Here is a 21967-nt window from a genome sequence, read left to right as displayed (position 1 = left end):
CGTGCACCCAAACAGTGGTTTACCCAAACATATGGGGCATAAACGTACTCAGGAAAAATGGCACAACAACTTTGGGGGTCTAATTTCTCCTGTTACCCTTGTGAAAATAAAAAAAAATTGCGGGCGTAAAAATAATTTTTGAGGAAAGAAAAATGATTTTTTTTTTTTCCACGGCTCTGCGTTATAATTTCTGTGAAGCACTTGGGGGTTCAAAATGCTCATCGCACATCAAGATTAGTTCCTTGGGAGGTCTAGTTTCGAAAATGGGGTCACTTGTGGGGGAGCTCCAATGTTTAGGCACACAGGGGCTCAAACGCGACATGGTGTCCGCTAACAATTGGAGCTAATTTTTCATTCAAAAAGTCAAATGGCGCTCCTTTTGTTCCGAGCCCTGCCGTGCGCCCAAACAGTGGTTTACCCCCACATGTGAGGTATTGCTGTGCTCAGGAGAAATTGCCCAACAAATTTTAGGATCCATTTTAGCCTGTTGTCCATGTGAAAATGAAAAAATTGAGGCTAAAAGAAATTTTTTGTGGAAAAAAAAAAGTACTTTTTCATTTTTACAGATCAATTTGTAAAGCACTTGGGGGTCAAAGTGCTCACTATGCATCTAGATAAGTTCCTTGGGGGTCTAGTTTCCAAAATGAGGTCACTTGTGGGAGAGCTCCAATATTTAGGCACACAGGGGCTCTCCAAACGCGACATGGTATCCGCTAAAGATTGGAGCCAATTTTTCATTCAAAAAGTCAAATGGTGCTTCTTCCCTTCCGAGCCCTGTCGTGCGCCCAAACAATGGTTCCCCCCACATATGGGGTATCTGCGTACTCAGGACAAATTGTACAATAACTTTCGGGGTCCGGTTTCTCCTTTTACCCTTGGGAAAATAAAAAAATTGTTGCTAAAAGATCATTTTTGTGACTAAAATGTGAAATGTTCATTTTTTCCTTCCATGTTGCTTCTGCTGTTGTGAAGCACCTGAAGGGTTAATAAACTGCTTGTATGTGGTTTTGAGCACCTTGAGGGCTGCAGTTTTTAGAATGGTGTCACTTTTGGGTATTTTCAGCCATATGGAACCCTCAAACTCCAAATGTAAGGTGGTCCCTAAAAAAAATGGTTTTGCAAATTTTGTTGTAAACATGAGAAATCGCTGGTCAAATTTTAACCCTTATAACTTCCTAGCAAAAAAAAAAAAGTTGTTTCCAAATTTGTGCTGATGTAAAGTAGACATGTGGGTTATTAACTATTTTGTGTCACATAACTCTCTGGTTTAACAGAATAAAAATTTAAAATGTGAAAATTGCGAAATTTTCAATTTTTAGCCACATTTCCGATTTTTTTTTTCACAAATAAATGCAAAAATTATCGACCTAAATTTACTATTAACATGAAGCCCAATATGTCACGAAAAAACAGTCTCAGAATCGCTAGAATCCGTTGAAGCGTTCCTGAGTTCCCTCATAAAGGGACACTGGTCAGAACTGCAAAAAATGGCCAGGTCAAAATAGGCTGGGTCATCAAGAAGTTAATGGTTGGCAAGATGTTCTTTTCCTGAAATTCTGTGCCTTTTTTTCTCCACACATATTTGATCATTGTGGCCAAAGAGTATTGTAACATCATTGGTCTACTGAACTTGTTTCCAAAATGCATCATGGTTATTTTGATGTTCTTTTGCATACTTCCGACGCTGAATGAGGAGGCAGGAGAGGTTTCCTTCCGATGACTCTTCCACGAGCGCCATATTTAATGTGCAGGTGTCTCTAAACAGTAGAACAATGTACCACAACTTCTGAGTCTGCTAAATCTTTATGAAGGTTTTTTGCAGTCCATCAGAGATTCTGGTTTGCCTCTCCAGCAATCCTACGAGCAGCTGTCACTGAAATTTTGCTTGGTCTTCCAGGCCTTATCTTGACCTCCACTGTTCCTGTTAACTGTCATTTCTTAATTACACTTCAAACAGAGGAAAGGGGAACTTGAAAGCGCTTTGCTATTGTCTGATAGCCTTCTCCTGCTTTGTGAGCCTCCACCACTAACGATAATAGAGAACATGCCATAACCTTAACAGGCTAATTAAGGTCTGAAGCCTTGGTCAAAGTTATCTGAGCACACAAAATTCTAGGGGTGCCCAAGCATTTGTATCAGACCATTTTCCTTTTTTTGTAATTTTTAGAATAAAAAAAAATGTTTTTATTTGCCTCAAATACAAAGGAAAGGTGTCATCTTTAACTTTACACCTTTGAGAGATCACTTCATCTCCCACCTTGCTTAACTGTTATTGTAAACAGTCATTTTGACCAGGGGTGCCCAAACGTTTATATGCCACAGTAAGCTTCATGGCTTTTCAAAACAGTAAAAGGACTTCCTGAGCATACACGTACTTAATAAGAAAATGAAACCAAAATTCACGTGAAAGTGTATACTACTAGGCAGGGAAAAGGAGACACTAAAAACAACAAGCCATCTGACACTTCAGTGGAGGAGGTCACTGTCCCTAGCAGCTGCATGGTGCACTTGAGCACACCCTGGGGCAGAAACAAGCTTCGGGAAGAATATAAGAGGGGAAAGGTTTGATAAATGCCTGTCCCGCTGGCTTTGGTTAGGGGTAATTTGGCTCAGATGTGCTCCTGCAGCCCATGAATCAAAAGCTGTCAATATAGGCCTAAAGATGGAGTGAAGAGCATTGTAAGTGTGTCTCGTTGTGACCCCAGCTGGCCTAGAGGTCAAGTGGCTTGATTCAGAATAGTAGCGTTAACAAAATATTCAGCAGTGCATGCTGGAAGGTGGAGCGGAGTCTTACAAGACTTGTGTTCATACACATATAGGAGTGGTGAGCATGGTCTCATCTGTTAACCCCTATATTCGAGACTGGGAATGAGTGATTTTCTTTTTTGCTTTTATGCTACTTTAACTTGTTTAACATAATTAAAAGACTGTTTTATGTGTTGTCCTAGACATTCGTTTAATGGAACAGAACGCTAGGTATTTGGCGATTTTTGTCAGTTATGTGACTTGGTTGTATTACAAAAATATGCAAACCCCAGTAAGTGGTATAAAGTTACACTTCATGCAGAAATCATATTCCGTTTTGTGCTATGATTCCAGTCAAAGGACTCCCCAGAGAGGTCATGTTTTGAGATTTTTTTTTTAATTGTGTGCTAGTAAGTTAGAGTATTGTATGTCTGTATTCTCTGTGGGAACAAAACTCTTAAAAACGCAAATTGAGTTTAATGCAATCGTTTTATGGCGACATTTTCTCCAAGTGACTTTGGTGATTACTTTTTTCCCCCATTAATTTCCGTCTCATATGATTTTAAAAGTTTACTGTAACTAAGTTTTACCGCTATAAACCATTACCACCATGCTGTTGCACATATAGATTATAGTGCAATGACGTTGGTGGTAGTAATAGTTTATAAAGTTAAAACATCATCACGAGTTTCCATTAAATTTTTGTGGAAATAGTTCCTTTTGGTGTTCTGTGGCAAGTTTTATTAGACTTATATTTGGTAGCGCAGTGTATATTATTGAAACACTCATGGTATTTCAGAAAATGTTTAGATTTGTTTAATACTTTACAAGTGTCATGCCTTTATTAAAATAACCATTTCATTTTACAAACTGGTTGATTTACAGTTTAAGCATATTTTCCCATTTATTTCACTTTTTTATGTTCTATCCAACAGAGTGAAGATGAAGAGAAACTTAAGAAGAGAAAAGAGCGTTTTGGCATAGTAACTAGCTCAGCCTCTGCAACTGAGGATGTTGAGGTAAGCCTCGGTTAGGGATGCTTTGATGATTTTTTTTTTAACAATATGTTTTATGGCAACTTTACTATACAACGCACCAGACCATAAGAGGCAACAAATTAAAAGTAAGAAAAAATATATTTGTTTATACTTTAGTGACCTTTAGGTAAGATACAGACTCTGTAATAGAAAAACCTCAATACTTCATCAGTGTCCAATCACATTGACGGAGAGCTACCAGCCGATATACCCTCTCATCAGGGGCAAGCTTATCTGCCTCTCAGAGATCACACATTTCAGGCCTTTCTATTTTCTTTTTCTGGCTCTCACGGGTGAACAACAGATGGGGATATTCTGACTCTGTACTTATAAGAAACTATTAAAGTTTATAGGTGTCTACTTGGTTTTCTTATTGTTATCTCCCCTGTAGTGTGGTTGGCTTAGCATTGACCTTCCCTGGCCAAATACTTGTGTTCCTATTATGCGAGATGTGCTGTTTATTATGCAAATATGGGCAATTTAGAGTTTCTGTTTAAAAAAAAAAAAAATTGGATAAACTTCTTTAGGAAAAACAAACTAAACATGCAGTAGTGCCTGGACTATTAAGTACTCCTCATTTCCCCACCAACGTCTTGGAGCACTTGGTTTGTGACATTTCTAGGGTTGATAAACCTGTTTCAGTACCTCTCCCGAGAACAGGACCCCACCACAGTGCTGTCACTGGAGCGGTGGTTGAAGTTCCCTAATGAGTAGAAATTCTGACTGCATTAACTAAGGAGTTAAAGGGGCTGTCCAGGCTTGGGGTCTTGAAGTTCAAGTCTGCAGTCACTTTATGTGACTGAAGACTTGTTAATCCCCACAGCCCGATTTTGTTGCACCAAGAGCGGGTGGTCATGTGACAGCAAGAATGCAATCTGCATACGCTTGTTCAATTCATTTGTATTGAGCGATGCCGCGCATATCTACTTGGCACATGATTGCATATTTGTGGTCATGTGCCCGCTTGCTCCCACCACCAGAGAATCTGGCCATGTGCACTACACGCTGTAAGGATTCTCAGGTCTGCAGTCACTTAGTCACTGCAGATTTGTATTGCAAACCTGGACAACCCGTTTAAACTGTCCAGGATCGGCGCCATCTCCAATCCTGGCAGGTGTGAGCTGGCACCCGCCGAGGGGTTACTTTACAAAGTGTGCAAAAAAAAATGTGTATTTTTTTAATGGAACTTTGAATCTGCGTGTGTAAATACTTCTAAAATATGTGTCACAATTATTGCAAGTTTATTATTTTCTTTATTGGTTTGTAGTTTTTTTTTTTTGAACAGCACAACACAGCTGGAAATGTGATGGCAATGTACCTCATGCATTGGCTTGTAAAACTTGGAATGTGGGGTCAAATATGCACATTTGATGGTTCCTGGTTACCTTACACAAAAATGTGAGGGCTTCTGTCAGAAGTGTGAACTCTGTGCCACAGAGTCCATGTGCCTCCTAACAGCCTCAGGTGGGGGGGAAGGCTGGCCAATTAGGCCCTATCATGGGTCAAAGGGCACCGTAGTGGGGGATGTTTGAACAGGAAGCAGTGTCCATAAAGTGCTCTATTCCAGCTGTGTATTACCTTGTTCCACTTCTTTACTGCTGCTTTCAAATGTTCTGTTTGGGTTAATGGAGAAGAGCAGCTACTAGTTATTCTATGAACACCGATAACCAACACTCGCTCTGCAAAATCCAACTTAAGAGCAAGGTGAACATGCAACATATATTCAAGTTTTTGCTCAGATTTCACATTTTTACTATTTTTTGCTTATTATTCCAGGCAAAGAAGAGGAAAAGATCAGAACGGTTTGGCATTGTCTAGCACTCCTACTTCAGCTTACAGATTGATTGATTTGTTTCTTTGTTTGTGCATCTAAAAAAGTATTGTAAAGAATTTGTTTCATTTTTTTTTTTACTTTTTAGAATGGGGGGGACATGAAAAATTTAATAAACAAAACACAAGTTGATTTCTAATCTGGCGTGTCTCATTAAGTGTCTGTGTGTGTATTTAATATGAATGTGTACCACATAAATAGTTCTATAGCAGACTCTTCTAGTACATTCACAGTTTAGTGGGACAGTCTTTGCTAGAACAAGCCATCTTGATTACTATTAATTTACCCCTATATTTGGGTATACAGTGACTATTTCTGTACGAAGTGATTAAGGTACTTTGTTGCTTTTTCTTCCTTGAGTGTATGATGGAATTCAAGAGGAGGATGTTAACAATACTTTTCTATTTGTGTTGGAAGTAGGCTGGCACTAATTACAAATGGACTTTTTATACATCTGGGAATTCATTGCTTTACAACACTGACCTCATTCAAGCTTTATCCTGCATTCTTCCCCTTCATCCACACACACCCCTAGGCTTAATACTGAATGCTTTATTGCTTCAACTCTCATTTGTCACAACTACAGGTTTCTTTCTCTCCGAAGGACTCTGACATTTTCTTCCTAAAAAAAAAAAAAATAACTAAACCTAGAAGTTTAATTATGATGTTAATCCATTCAGGAATATTTTTTCATTTAGAAGTATAGGACTCTTTATGGTTTGATTCTGCTGCATTTCTGTAGAGAATAATACATTTAGAAACAAAAAAATAACTGTGATCACAAAAATGTGTATAGTGAGACAGTTGGTGCCATGATATATATTGCCTTTAACCCCTTTACGACTTTGGGTGTAATAGTACGCCCACGTCGGACACCCCCTGTTCGGTGCTGGCTCCGGAGCTGAGCCCGCACCTTTCTGGGCTTATGTCAGCTGATCTATGCAGCTGACATGTGCCCGCAACAGCCGTGGGTGGAATTGCGATCCACCCGTGGCTGTTAACTAGTTAAATTCCGCTGTCAATCTCTGAAAGCAGCATTTAACTTGTGCTTACAGGAAACATGTCATAAATCCCACCCATCGTTGACCCAGTCACATGATTGCGGGTCATCGATGAGTTGGCACACCAATCAGAGGTGTAAAGCAGACCTCTATGGTTGTCATTGCTAGGTTGCTATGAGCGCTGCCGGTGGTCTGCACTCATGGCAAGTGAACATCTCTGCTACACACAGGCGATCTGATCATCGCCTGTGTGTAGCAGAAGAGATCGAAGTAGTGCAGCTTCTAGTCTCCCATGAAGACTATTGAAGCATGCAAAAGTTTAAAAAAAAAGTTTTTAAAAATAAGTAAATAAGTTCAAATCACCCACCTTTCTCCCCATTCAAAATACAACAGTAAATTAAAAAAAATAAAAATAAATCAAATATACACATTTGCAGCGTTCAGCCCGATCTATCAATATAAAAAAAAACAATTGCGAAACGGCGTAAATATTGCATTAAAATGCAATAACGGGCTATCAAAATATCATTTCTACACCAAAATGGTATCGATGAAAACGCCAGCTCGACATCAAAAAATAAGCCCTCAACTAGCCACAGATCAAGAAAATTGGAGACGTTACGGGTATCAGAAAATGGCACAATTTTTTTTTTTTGTTTAACAAACTGTGGAATTTTTTTTTTACCACAGATAGAAAAAAGAACCTCTGATATGTTTGGTGTCTGTGAACTTGTAATGACCTGGAGAATCATAATGGCAGGTCAGTTTTAGCATTTTATGAACATGGTAAAAAAAAAACAACTGGAATTGCTTTTTTTTTTTTTTCAATTTTCACCACACTTGGAATTTTTATCAGGTTTTCCAGTACACGATATGTTAAAACCAATGGTGGTGTTCAAAAGTACAACTTGTCACGCAAATAAAACAAACCCTCACATGGCCATATTGACAGAAAATAAAAAGTTATGACAAAAATGCAAAAACTGAAATACCCCTGGTCGTTAAGGGGTTAAATACAACCCTATATGCCCAGTTAATTGCCAATGGCAATAAGAATTTATTCTAAAGCTTAAAACAAGAACGACTGATATATGGAGGATGTAGGTTATGTATGGTGCACTCACCTTCTATGTTGTGGATGGAGAATGCAGTAAGATAAGGTGAGCACACCATAACCCAGTCTATGATCGCGACATAGGAGAAGTGCACCATAACCTATATCCTCTGCATATCTGGCATTCTTATTTGAAGCCTTAGGCTATGTGCACACGTTGCGTTTTTTCCGCATTTTTGCAGTGTGAAAACGCTTACCAAACACATCCCATTATTTGTAATGGAATTCCACATTGTTGTGCCCATGCTGCGTTTTTTTCCTCAAAAAGAAGCAGCATGTTAATTAATTTTGCAGAATTTCAGCGATTTTGCCGCTATATAATTGTATTGGGGCGCTCCAGAAAAAAACGCGAGCGGATTTCCTGGCAAGGGAGTCCGGTTTTGCTCAGGAAAATTCTGCTTAGATTCTGCAACGTTGGCACATAGCCTTAGAGTAAGGCTATGTCACATCGCGTTTTTTTTAATGCAAATTTTCAGCTGTGTTTCACAGTACCAGCAAAGTCTGAGATTTCAGAAATCTCATGCGCAAAGCTTGTTTTTTTTCCCTGATTGCTTTTTCAAAGAGGTTGGTTTTTGATGATTGCAGCATATCACTTCGTTCAGCTTTTTTGCAGTGTTTTTTTGTGCCAAAGCCTAATGAAGTTGAATCAAATTTGTTTTATTTATGCACTAAACTTTATCAGCATGCACAAGATACAAATGACAAAAAACGCAGCAAAAACTAAGCAAAGCATGCTTTTTGTAAGCCACTTAAACTTGGCCTAAAAAAGGCCTCAAAAATGCAAAGTGTGAACGTAGCCTGATGTATTGCATGTCCAGTTAATTGCCTAAGGCAAGGTTGTGTGGCACATACCATGATCCAAACTGTCCCATTTATAACAGAATGCTAGTAAAGAAAAAGCGCTTGTAGGACAGTAATGTCTTTACCAATGGGTATAATCACCTATCAACAGTAAGTATTCTCACCTTCTAATTTTTGCAAGACACGAGGCCTGAGTCCATAAACCATCTCCTGTTACCAGGAAGAGCAATGGCTTTGCATAGTGAACTGCGATCAGAAGTCAAATTGGCTGCACTAATGATTCCATACAACACAGTTTGTAGGTATAGGTACTATGGTGTGAATATCCCAGCTCATTTAGTAATACCATTAGCCCTATATCAACTGTCCCAATATTAACATTTTTGTAAGTGCAGGTATTTTTAGATTTGATTTTGTACATGCAAAGACATAAATAAGGCTGCTAGTTCGGGTCGAAAGATCCCTGATCTATCTTCGACCTGTGCCTAATATGGAATAGAAATATGTTTGCTATGCAGTCGTGTTAATTGATTATAAAGTGAAATGCACAATAAGAAAAAAATAATATATATATATATATATATATATATATATATATGTATAGTGAAACTATGATGGTGAGACAACTCTATGTATATACTTTTATTTAAAAAAAACAAACAAGGTATTGAGTGAAAGTATCACAGAGAATGCTTTTTTTGCTCTTTGTTTTTTGATAACATAAATGTTTGTAAATATCTCTTAAAGTAAAAAAAGGAAAAACTTGTTAGCAAAGATATTCCAATATCCTGTTAATTTTTTTTTTAGCAGAACCAGGGAACATTATATTTCCACCCATAATGTACAGTGCTAGTCACCATTATTGGCACCTTTTTTATTTCTTTCATAGATTGTACAATATCTTCTTATCTTAAGAAATAAATGTACCAAAGTTATATCCTCAGGATTTTTTAATTAGTGGTCCAAAGTAATACAACAATTAAACATTGTTTTTCAACTTGCATGTTGCAATTTCAAAGAAGAAACAAAATAAACAGCACCCCTAAGTAATACTTGGTTGCACACCCTTTGGCATTGATGACATCCTCCAAACATTTCTTGTAGCCATCTATAAGCTTCTTGCACCTCTCAGCTGGTATTTTCTCCCACTCTTACTTTGCAGTTTGTTCAAGCTCTTGAATGTTTTCAGGGTTATTTTTCCCAATGGCAGATTTCAGCTCACCCTAAAGATTTTTCAATGGGATTGAGGTCAGGACTAGGGTTGCTCGATCCGATCATGTAAAATCGGAATTATACCGATTTTCACTATGATCGGAATTCCAAATCCTGATTCCGATCGGAAGTGCTTTTTTTTTTTTTTTTTTTTTTGCACACTGCTTGTGATTGACACATGAACCACCCAATGAAGAGCCTATGAAGTGTTGGTCTGTGCGGGCCTGTCGGGGGTCTGTGTGGGCCTCTCTGGGTTCTTTGTGTGTGTGTGCAGGCATCGTCCGATGGGACTACAGTCTCATCGGGCTGTGCCTGCTACAATGACACTGATTGACACATTAGCCAATGATGGGACAGTAGTAGTCCCATCATCCGGCTAATGTGTTGAATGTAAAAAAAAAACCACATACTTACATACTACATACAACATACATGCATACATACTACATACATACTACATACATACTACATACATACAACATACTGCATACATACTACATACAATACATTCATACGTTAAATACAATGCATACATATAACATACAGTACATATAACATAGAGTACATACTCACCATCACTTGTTACTTTGATCCCCGAAGCCAGTGTCACCTGTAAAAAATATTAAAATAACAAACAAAATACTCCCTGATCCGCAGAAATCCACGAGTGTCCCACGACGATCTCCCATGGAGAACAGCAGCATCAGCTGATGCGACCGCTCTCTAGGGGCTCCAGGAATACAATGACGGGAGGGATGTATCCTTCCACACTGTATTCCTCCACCACTGTAAAAAATAGTCTAGTCTCACTTTTGGCGCTGCTGTGTGAGAAAGTTCCCACGCAGCAATGGCATAAAGTGAGATAAGTGAACTACAGTAACCTCTCAGTGATGCACTGCAGGAGCCATTGTCTCCTGTCAGTATGTCACTGGAGGTCCTATAGAGCAGTGACATCACCCGATGTCACTGTTCTATAGGGGAGATTGTCGTGGGACACTCGTTATTAATTGGACTGCGTCGGACAGGGAGTATACAGTTTATTATTTTACGTTTTTTGCAGGCGCTGAAATATGGTTAAATTAAGAATAATACTTTTTTTCTCTTCGCCACGACAGCACCCACTTGAGAGAGGGGATCCGCCCCTAGGAACAGGAAACCCTACGGAGAGAATAAAAGGGGCGGTCCCCCTCGCTCCCACAGTTGGTTTCCTGTTCCTACGGGAGACCTGGAGAGAAGAGGATTCCCAGCCTGGACGCCGCTTGCGCGGTTTACCTGAATAGGGACGGCAAGGGCTCCAGAGCTGGAAGCAGCGTCGGGGGTCCTGTCTCAGCTTCCTCCCTCTGCTGGCAAGTACCGTGAGGCCAGGATCGGGGAGTCGCCTGGCTCACGGAGAGGCATCCAGCAGACCTGCGGGCCGGACCGCTGGGGTAAGATCCTGTGACGCCAGCCTCGGGTGGCGCACAGGCAGCATGGGGCCCAGGAATTCTCCCCCGGAAGTATTACTACAACTTCCGGGGTGATAGAGGAGGAGGACGGCGCCTGCGCGATCGCTGGGTGGGAGCGCAGGCGCGCACAGCAGAGCCGCAACCCGGATGTAGTGGTCACTTCCGGGTGCGGCAGGAAGAAGATGGCGGCCCCCATAACAAAAGGACGCCGGCGCTGATTCCCGGCGTCCATCATGGCATCTCCTCAAGAGACAACGTTGCCTTCTTCTGAGGTTAACGCTGTCACACCAGGAAGCCGGACTAGCAGCCGCAGATCATCCTCCAAGAGCACCAGGGAAAAGAGATCGGACCGGTCGGTTCCTCCATCTGTGCCTCCGTCTCCTCCTCTCCAGCCGGTATTATGACAGCTTCAGGGGTGAGTGTATGTCTACCCTATTCTAAGCTGATTATACTCCCTCTTTCGTCTAATTCCCTAGGTTAAAAGAACAGGGAAATCAAAACATAAGCAATGTGCCTTATGCTCTCAGCCGCTCCCGGATACCTACTTAAAAAAGTTATGCCAGTCTTGCATCGAATCCACCTTACGAGAGGAGTCTTCAGTAAGGTCAGATGATATACGTAGTATGATAAGAGAGGAGTTGCGAGCCTTTCGAAACTCGGATAAAATTCCTGGAAGTAGGAAGAAATACAGCTCTCCTATATCTGAACAGTCATCTGAGGTTGAGGATAAAGAGTCGGACAGTTCCCAAGAGGTTATATCCTCGGAGGGTGAACAGGATACATGTTTCCCTACAGAAAGCATTGACAATTTAGTCAGATCAGTACGTAACACCATGGGTATAGAAGATACTAAGACCCTTAAAACACCACAGGACGTGATGTTTGCTGGCCTGTCCGAGAAAAAGAGACCTTCATTTCCTATTATTCCAGCAATAAAGGAGTTAGTTAAAAAAGAGTGGGAAAGCCAGGGGCAAAGAGGGTTGCCGTCTTCCTCAAAACGTCGCTATCCCTTTAATGACGAGGATTTCTCCAAATGGGTAAAAGCCCCAAAAGTAGATGCGGCAGTGGCATCCACTTCTAAGAAATCTTTATTGCCTGTTGAAGATTCAGGATCCCTGCAAGACCCGCTCGATCGGAAAGCAGATTCCCTTTTAAAAAGAGCTTGGGAATCCTGTACAGGAGCCTTTAAACCAGCTATCTCGGCCACATGTACTGCTAGGTCCCTGATGGTTTGGTTGAATGATCTGGAAGAAGGCTTAAAAGGTGGCCTTTCCCGCAATAAACTCGTGTCATCCATTCCGTTAATTAGAGGAGCTACTGCCTTTTTGGCAGATTCTTCGGCTGATTCCATCCGGCTGGCAGCCAAATCAGCAGGCCTAACCAACGCGGCTCGCCGCACCTTGTGGCTAAAGGGGTGGAAAGGCGATCCACAAACAAAATCCAAGTTATGTGGTCTGCCCTGCCAAGGTGAGTACCTATTTGGTGCTCAGTTGGATGACATTCTTACCAAAGCGGGTGAGAGGAAGAAAGGGTTCCCCAATAACTTATCTTCCATCTTATAGGAGAGCATTCCGAAAGCCCATGTTCAACAGAAGACGGGACTATAAAAACCAGGACCGTTGGGCTAATAAGGACTTTAAGCAGAAGGGAGCCTTCTTCGGAAAATGCCCCTTCAAACCTGAAGATAAACCCCGCTAGGACAGATCTACCTGTTGGTGGTAGGTTGTTCTTCTTCTCCACACAATGGCTGGCAATAACCTCTAATTCATGGGCAACTAGCCTTATAACTACAGGCCTAAAACTAAGATTTTCTCAAGTTCCGCCGGACTCGTTTTGTTTGACTTCCTTAGGTTCACCTTCACAACAAGAGGCCTTAGAACAGGAAATAATAACTCTCCTGTCCAAAGGAGTATTAGTGGAAGTCCCTTTTCATCAAAAAGGAAGGGGATTTTATTCCCTTTTATTTTTGATTTCAAAACCTGACGGATCATATAGAACAATAATTAACCTCAAAAGACTAAACGTCTTCTTAGAGAACCAAACGTTTAAAATGGAATCCATTCGGTCAGCTGTCAAGCTTCTGTTTCCCCATTGCTTCATGGCAGTTCTTGACCTTAAAGATGCATACTATCATCTGCCAATCTTCAGAGAGCATCAACAATGTCTACGGGTGGCAGTTATGGTCAAAGGTCAGATACGGCATTATCAATACACATCAATGCCCTTTGGACTATCAATAGCCCCTAGAGTTTTCACAAAACTGATGTCAGAGGTAATGTCATATTTGAGGTTAAAAGATACTCATAATACCTTATTTGGATGACCTATTGATAGTCGGGAACTCTCTTTCTCAATGTCATCAACGCGTGTCTGATTCAATTTCATCCTTACAGGGGTTAGGGTGGTTAGTGAATTGGGAAAAATCTAGATTGTCCCCCACAACTGAGCAAAGATTTTTAGGAATTATTCTAGACTCTACAAATCAAATGTGCTTTCTTCCCGAGTCAAAACAAATAGCAATCATAAACAAAGTACAATCAGTGATTAACCACCCTCTAATTTCCCTGAGAGAAGGTATGTCCCTTCTTGGTTCCTTCTCTTCCTGTATTCCAGCTGTTCCGTGGGCCCAATTCCATAGTAGGAAATTGCAGTATACAATACTTCGTGAGGAAGAAAGGTTACTTGGCCGATTAGATTCTCGTATTTCCTTAACGACAGACGTGATGCAATCTCTCACTTGGTGGTTAAATCCGAACCATCTTTCCAGTGGGGTCCCCTGGGTGGTAAAACCATCGAAAACTGTTTTCACTGACGCCAGTCCTAGTGGGTGGGGAGCATATTTAGAAGATCAAATAGTGCAAGGTCTGTGGTCTCCTACAGAATCAGATGATTCTTCTAATAAAAAAGAGCTGAAGGCTGTTTATCATGCCTTATCTGAATTTCTTCCGCAGCTACACGGAACACATACAAGAGTCTTCTCAGACAACATGACAGCAGTAGCCTATATAAACCACCAAGGAGGAACAAGATCGGAAGGACTCATGTCTATAGCCAACGATATTCTAGCCATGGCAGAGGAACACCTCCTGTCCATATCAGCGCTACATGTAAGAGGAATCGACAATTCGAGAGCAGATTTCCTCAGTCGCCACACTCTCCATCAAGGAGAGTGGGTTCTAAATCGTCGTATCTTTTGTATGATAATAAAAAAGTGGGGCACTCCCGAAATAGATCTCTTTGCGACAAGACAAAACAGGCAAGTCAAAAAATTCGCATCATTGTTCCGATCTGACAATCCAGATATCTTCGACGCCCTACAGGTACCATGGGTATTCAAGAAGGCATATGCCTTTCCCCCGCTGATACTACTTCCGACTGATCAGGAAGATAAGGGAGGACAGAGCAAACGTGATCCTAATTGCTCCATTCTGGCCCAAGAGGCCATGGTTTTCCTGGCTGAGAGCCATGTCAATCTCAGACCTTGGATCCTCCCGGAGGATCGGGATCTTCTCTTCCAGGGCCCCTTCAACCACCCTCGGGTGAAGGGTCTACGGTTAACAGCCTGGAACTTGAGAGGCAGCTGCTAAAGATGAGGGGGTTCTCAAACAAAGTGATTGACACTCTACTACTAAGTAGGAAAAAGTCCACTACCTCCATCTATGCAAGAGTGTAGAAAAAATTTCTAAACCTCTACCCAACGGCCCTGTCAAACGAAATTCACATTCCCATGATTCTAGAATTTCTTCAAAAAGGGCGCGATCTAGGTCTGGCAGTCAGTACCTTAAAAGTACACATCTCTGCGCTGGGGGCTTTATATGGTCTTGATATCGCAGGTAATAAGTGGGTAGCCAGATTTGTTGCAGCATGCCAGAGGTCAGAAACAGTTCGAACTCCCCATGTACCACCTTGGGATGTTAATTTAGTTCTCGAAGCTCTTACAGATCACCCCTTTGAGCCTCTACATTCAGCTCACATAAAACATGTCTCCCTCAAGACAGCTCTTCTCGTCGCCTTAGTGTCAGCAAGAAGAGTAAGTGACATACAGGCACTATCGATAGATCCTCCCTTTATGTCAGTCTTCCCAGACAGAGTTGTCCTCAAAACAGACCCTTCATACTTACCCAAAGTATGCACTAAATTTCATAGAACACAAGAAATGTACCTTCCCTCCTTCTATGATAACCCTACAAGTCAGGAAGAACAAAGATACCACACATTAGATGTGAGCAGAGCCATATTAGCCTATTTGGATAGGACTAGCGCCTGGAGGAAGAGCAGGGCTCTCTTTGTTTCATTCCAGGGTCATAGAAAAGGAGCTGGAATTACGAAGGGTACTTTATCTCGGTGGATTCGAGATGCAATATGTCTGGCCTATTCATCCAAAGGGGAGAATCCGCCTGAGACCGTAAGAGCACATTCCACCCGGGCGATTGCATCATCCTGGGCTGAACGAGCGGAGGTTCCGTTAGAACAGATATGTAAGGCCGCAACCTGGTCTTCACCTACTACCTTCTATAATCACTATAGATTAGATCTATCTGCCTCATCTGACTTGTCCTTCGGTAGATCAGTCCTTAACACGGTGATCCCTCCCAAATGACTATCTCTGAAAGTCTCTCAAGTGGGTGCTGTCGTGGCGAAGAGAAAACACCGGATTACGTACCGGTAATGCTCTTTTATAGAGCCACGACAGCACCCCTTCACTTCCCACCCTTATAGGTTTTTATTTATAAGCACGGTTAAGGGTGTTTGGTTCTTATAGTTAGCCATGTTTAAGTTAACTAATTATAAATGATGATATTGAATGACCTACTAAAGTCTGGTGGGCGGTTCCTCGCGATCTCTGTAAACCCAACTGTGGGAGCGAGGGGGACCGCCCCTTTTATTCTCTCCATAGGGTTTCCTGTTCCTAGGGGCGGATCCCCTCTCTCAAGTGGGTGCTGTCGTGGCTCTATAAAAGAGCATTACCGGTACGTAATCCGGTGTTTCTGGCTGTGTCTTTATTTTGTTTTTAACTCTTTCACTACTCTAGGATTAATAATGGATAGGCGTCTTATTGATGCCTCTCCATTATTAACCCGGCTTAATGTCAGCTTACAATAGCAAGGTGACATTAACCCCTTTATCCGAGTCACCAGCCTCAGAAATCGCAGGTTAGCAGCAGCTCAGATTGCAGACCAGGTCAATGCCACACAGAGTTCTAGCAGCAGACACATCTCTACAACAACTGTTAAGAGGAGACTTTGTGCAGCAGGCCTTCATGGTAAAATAGCTGCTAGGAAACCACTGCTAAGGACAGGCAACAAGCAGAAGAGACTTTTTTGGGCTAAAAAACACAAGGAATGGACATTAGACCAGTGGAAATCTGTGCTTTGGTCTGATGAGTCCAAATTTGAGATCTTTCAACCACCGTGTCTTTGTGCGACGCAGAAAAGGTGAACGGATGGACTCTACATGCCTGGTTCCCACCGTGATGCATGGAGGAGGTGTGATGTGTGGGGGTGCTTTGCTGGTGACACTGTTTGGGATTTATTCAAAATTGAAGGCATACTGTACCGGCATGGCTACCACGGCATCTTGCAGCGGCATGCTATTCCATCAGGTTTGTGTTTAGTTGGACCATGATTTATTTTTCAACATGACAATGACTCCAAACACACATCCAGGCTGTGTAAGGGCTATTTGACCAAGAAGGAGAGTGGTGAGGTGCCACGTCAGATGACCTGGCCTCCACAGTCACCAGACCTGAACCCAATCAAGATGGTTTGGGGTGAGCTGGACCGCAGAGTGAAGGCAAAAGGGCCAACAAGTGCTAAGCATCTCTGGGAACTCCTTCAAGATTGATGAAGACCATTCCCGGTGACTACCTCTTGAAGCTCATCAAGAGAATGCCAAGAGTGTGCAAAGCAGTAATCAAAGCAAAAGGTAGCTACTTTGAAGAACCTAGACTATAAGACATATTTTCAGTTGTTTCACACTTTTTTGTTAAGTATATAATTCCACATGTGTTAATTCATAGTTTTGATGCCATCAGTGTGAATTTACAATTTTCATAGTCATGAAAATACTGAAAAATCTTTAAATAAGGAGTGTCCAAACTTTTGGTCTGTACTGTATCTGGCTGCTTTCAAACATCAGGTTTTTGCCGTCAGGCACAATCCTGCGAATTTTAAAAAAAAGGATCCTCTTTTTTTCCGCCGGATCCGTTTTTTTCTCAGAGTTGTATTAGCGCCGGACTACGCCTAATGGCCACACGTTTCATCCGTTTTTTGCCGGATCCTTCAGAAAAGCTGTTTCAGGCGGACGGAGAAAACGTACAGAAGAACGTTTTTTCTGTCTGGCGAAAAACGAACAGCGATGGATCCGGCGAAAAATGTATGAAACTGAGATCTGAAATGATGAATAAGGCCTCCGAATCCGGTTTTTCATGCATTTTTGCCATTGAAATCATGCACATCTTTCATTCTCTCTCTAAAAAAAAAAAAAAAGGATCAGTTGCATCAGTTTTTCACTATTTGCAACGGATCCGTTTTTTCAAAAATTCGCCGGATCCTTCCTGATGGATAGATGTGGATGGATATATTTTCACACATCAGTTTGTTTCCGTCAGGCCGGATCCTACAGGATTTTTTTGTATATGGATGTGCCAGTCGTTTTTCTGTCATGGCTATTAAAATAGGGGGAGCCCCCCCAAAAAATGACGTGGGGTCCCCCTATATTTTATAGCCAGAAAGGCTACGCCGACGGCTGCGGGCTGATATTCATAGCCTAGAGAGAGGCCATGGTTATTGGCCACCCCCCCGCTACAAATACAGTGTCTGCAGCCGCCCCAGAAATGGCGCCAATTCTGGCACTTAGACATTGGCTCCTGCAGTGCATTACTGAGAGGTTACTGTAGTTCACTGGTCTCACTTTATGCCATTACTGCGTGGGAACTTTCTCACACAGCAGTGCCAAAAGTGAGACTAGGGACTATTTTTTTACAGTGGCGGAGAAATACAGTGCGGAAGGATACCTCCCTCCCGTCATTGTATTCCTGGAGCCCCTAGAGAGCGGTCGCATCAGCTGATGCTGCTGCTCTCCACGGGAGATGGTCGTGGGACTCTCTTGGATTTCTGTGGATCAGGGAGTATATTGTTTGTTATTTTAATATTTTTTACAGGTGACACTGGCTTCGGGGATCAAAGTGACAAGTGATAGTGAGTACTTTGTTATATGTACTGTATATTATATGTATGTATTGTATGTAATGTATGCATGTATGTAGTATGTTGTATGTATGTAGTATGATGTATGTAATATGTAAGTATTATGTTGTATGTATGTAGTATGTATGTTTGTGGATTTTTTATTTTACATTCACATTAGCCGGATGATGGGACTTCTACTGTCCCATCATTGGCTAATGTGTCAATCACTGTCATTGTAGCAGGCATAGCCCGATGGGACATGTAGTCCCATTGGACGATGGCTGCACAGACCCCCGAGAGGCCCGCACAGACCCCCGAGAGGCCCCCACAGACCCCCCGAGAGGCCCGCATTGACCCCCCCGGCAGCCCGCGCAGGCCCGCACAGACCCCGCCCGCACACACAGACACGCAGTCTCCGCCCACACTCTTCCCCCCTCCCAAACTGGATGTGCCCAGTTCATACTAAAAACAGTACTTGTGCCCATTATTATTTGGTTTCTCTGGCTCCGCTGCCTCCGATTACAAATTCTACATGTTATTTTAGCGTTTTTAGTCATTTAGAAAACACAATGTAAAATAGGTGTTTTAGGAATTCCGATTTTTTTTTTTTTTTTTTTTTTTTATCCCCAGTGACTTCAATGAGGATCGGAATTCCCGATTTCCGATTTTCAAGTGTGATCGGACCGATCCTTTCCGATCCGATTTTTAGGGTGATCGATCAACCCTAGTCAGGACTCTATTTTAAAACAGTCCTTTTTTCTTTTTTTTTCTTTTTTTAACCCCTTCCCGACCCATGACGCCACGTAGGCGTCATGAAAGTCGGTGCCAATCCGACCCATGACGCCTATGTGGCATGGAAAGATTGCGTCCCTGCAGATCCGGTGAAAGGGTTAACTCCCATTTCACCCGATCTGCAGGGACAGGGGGAGTGGTAGTTTAGCCCGGGGGGGTGGCTTCACCCCCTCGTGGCTACGATCGCTCTGATTGGCTGTTGAAAGTGAAACTGCCAATCAGAGCGATTTGTAATATTTCACCTATTATAACGGGTGAAATATTACAATCCAGCCATGGCCGATGCTGAAATATCATCGGCCATGGCTGGAAATACTAATGTGCCCCCACCCCACCGATCGCCCCCCCAGCCCTCCGTTCTGGCCGGTACACTGCTCCGGCTCCCCTCCGTCCAGTGCTCCGCTCCCCCGTGCTCCAATCACCCCCCCGTGCTCCAATCACCCCCACTGCACTCCGATCCACCCCCCCGTGCTCCGTTCCACCCCCCCCCGTGCTCCGTTCCACCCCCCCGTGCTCCGTTCCACCCCCCCGTGCTCCGTTCCAGCCCCCCCGTGCTCCGTTCCACGCCCCCGTGCTCCGTTCCACGCCTGCCGCGCTCTGATTCCCCCCCCCATGCTCCGATTCCCCCCCCCCCGTGCCCCCCCCCACCCCATCATACTTACCGATCCTGCCGGGCTCCGTCCGTCTGCTCCCTGGGCGCCGCCATCTTCCAAAATGGCGGGCGCATGCGCAGTGCGCCAGCCGAATCTGCCGGCCGGCAGATTCGTTCCAAAGTGCATTTTGATCACTGAGATAGATTATATCTCAGTGATCAAAATAAAAAAAAATAATAAATGACCCCCCCCCCTTTGTCACCCCCATAGGTAGGGACAATAAAAAAATAAAAAATTTTTTTCCACTAATGTTAGAATAGGGTTAGAGGTAGGGTTAGGGTTAGGGGTAGGGCTAGGGTTAGGGTTTCGGTATGTGCACACGTATTCTGGTCCTCTGCGGATTTTTCCGCTGCGGATTTGATAAATCCGCAGTGCTAAACCGCTGCGGATTTATGGCAGATTTACCGCGTTTTTTTCTGCGCATTTCACTGCAGTTTTACAATTGCGATTTTCTATTGGAGCAGTTGTAAAACCGCTGCGGAATCTGCACAAAGAAGTGACATGCTGCAGATTGTAAACCGCTGCGTTTCCGTGCAGTTTTTCCGCAGCATGTGTACAGCGATTTTTGTTTCCCGTAGGTTTACATTGAACTGTAAACTCATGGGAAACTGCTGCGGATCCGCAGCGTTTTCCGCAGCGTGTGCACATACCAAACCTGATGGAACACTGCTGCGAATCCGCAGCCAAATCCGCACCGTGTGCACATAGCCTAATTCTAAGGGTATGTGCACACGATGCAGATTTAGTGCAGTTCTGCAGCGTTTTTTTCTGCAGCAGAAACGCTGCAGAACTGCACTGTGAGTGACAATTCAATGAAAATCAATAGAAAATAAAAAAAGCTGTGCACATGGTGCAGAAAAATCCGTGCAGAAACGCTGCAGATTTCAAAGAAGTGCATGTCACTTCTTTTGTGCAGTTCTGCAGCGTTTCTGCACCCATAGGCTCCCATTTTGTGGGTCAAATCCGCATAAAAACTGCAGATGTAATAACCATCTGCAGATTTTATGCGGATTTGGGTGTCAAAACCGCAGCAGACGGAAGTGACGTCAGTGATGTGGAGGAAGTGTGTGGGCGGAGTGTAGTGAAAATGGAGTCGTACCGTCGGATGGGGATCGATGTGAAGCGCATGGTGGAAATGGTATGTAGTGTCTGTGTGTGTGTCGGTCTGTGTGTGTGTGTCGGTCTGTGTGTCTGTCTCTCTGTCAGTAGTGACTCATTGTAGTCATTCGTCGGGTGGGACTACTTCTCCCATCGAAATGTGATGATGGGAGAGTTGTCCCATCGTCAGGCGACTGACTACAATGGGTTAAAAACACAAACACAACATATAACATGTGCCCCCACCCCACCGATCCCCCCCAAGCTTCCGGTACACTGCTCCGGCTCCCCTCCGTCCTGTGCTCCGCTCCCCCCGTGCTCTTGTCCGTTCACCCCCGTGCTCCAATCACCCCCCTGTGATCTGATCCACCCCCCCCCCGTGCTCCAATCACCCCCCCGTGATCCGATCCACCCCCCCGTGCTCCGATCCACCCCCCGGTGCCCGATCACCCCCCCCCGCGCTCCGATCCACCACCCCCCCCGCGCTCCGATCCACCCCCCCGCGCTCCGCTCCCCCCCGTGCCCCCCCACCTCATCATGCTTACCGTTCCTTCCTCCCGGGGTCCGTCCGTCTTCTCCCTGGGCGCCGCCATCTTCCAAAATGGCCGGCAGATTCGTTCCAAAGTGCATTTTGATCACTGAGATATAATCTATCTCAGTGATCAAAATAAAAAAATAGTAAATGACCCCCCCCCTTTGTCACCCCCATATGTAGGAACAATAAAAAAAATAAAGAATTTTTTTTTTTTTCCCCACTAGGGTTAGGGTTAGGGTTATGGTTAGGGCTAGGGTTATGGGTAGGGTTAGGGCTAGGGTTAGGGTTATGGCTAGGGTTAGGGCTAGGGTTAGGGCTAGGATTAGGGCTAGGATTAGGGTTAGGGCTAGGGTTAGGGCTAGGATTAGGGCTAGGGTTAGGGCTAGGGTTAGGGCTAGGGTTAGGGCTAGGGTTAGGGCTAGGATTAGGGTTAGGGTTATGGCTAGGGTTATGGCTAGGGTTATGGCTAGGGGTAGGGCTAGGGTTAGGGCTAGGGTTAGGGCTAGGGTTAGC

The 21967-nt window shown here is 43.4% G+C and overlaps 1 protein-coding gene across 1 annotated transcript in view; it reads left to right on the top strand.

Annotated features, from left to right (window-relative positions):
• SARNP (SAP domain containing ribonucleoprotein) overlaps positions 1–5745 on the top strand; it is a 123674-nt gene extending 117929 nt beyond the window's left edge. The window contains exons 10-11 of the mRNA XM_069758435.1: positions 3681–3764; positions 5559–5745. Coding sequence (XP_069614536.1) covers positions 3681–3764; positions 5559–5600 — 126 coding nt within the window. The 3' untranslated portion in view covers positions 5601–5745. The remainder of the gene's footprint in view (positions 1–3680; positions 3765–5558) is intronic.
• The last annotated feature ends 16222 nt before the right edge of the window (positions 5746–21967 follow it).

Source organism: Ranitomeya imitator, chromosome 3, assembly GCF_032444005.1.
Source record: "Ranitomeya imitator isolate aRanImi1 chromosome 3, aRanImi1.pri, whole genome shotgun sequence".
Classification (NCBI taxonomy): Eukaryota; Metazoa; Chordata; class Amphibia; order Anura; family Dendrobatidae; genus Ranitomeya; species Ranitomeya imitator.
Note: the sequence above shows the minus strand (reverse complement) of the source record. Positions and strands in the feature narration are given on the sequence as shown.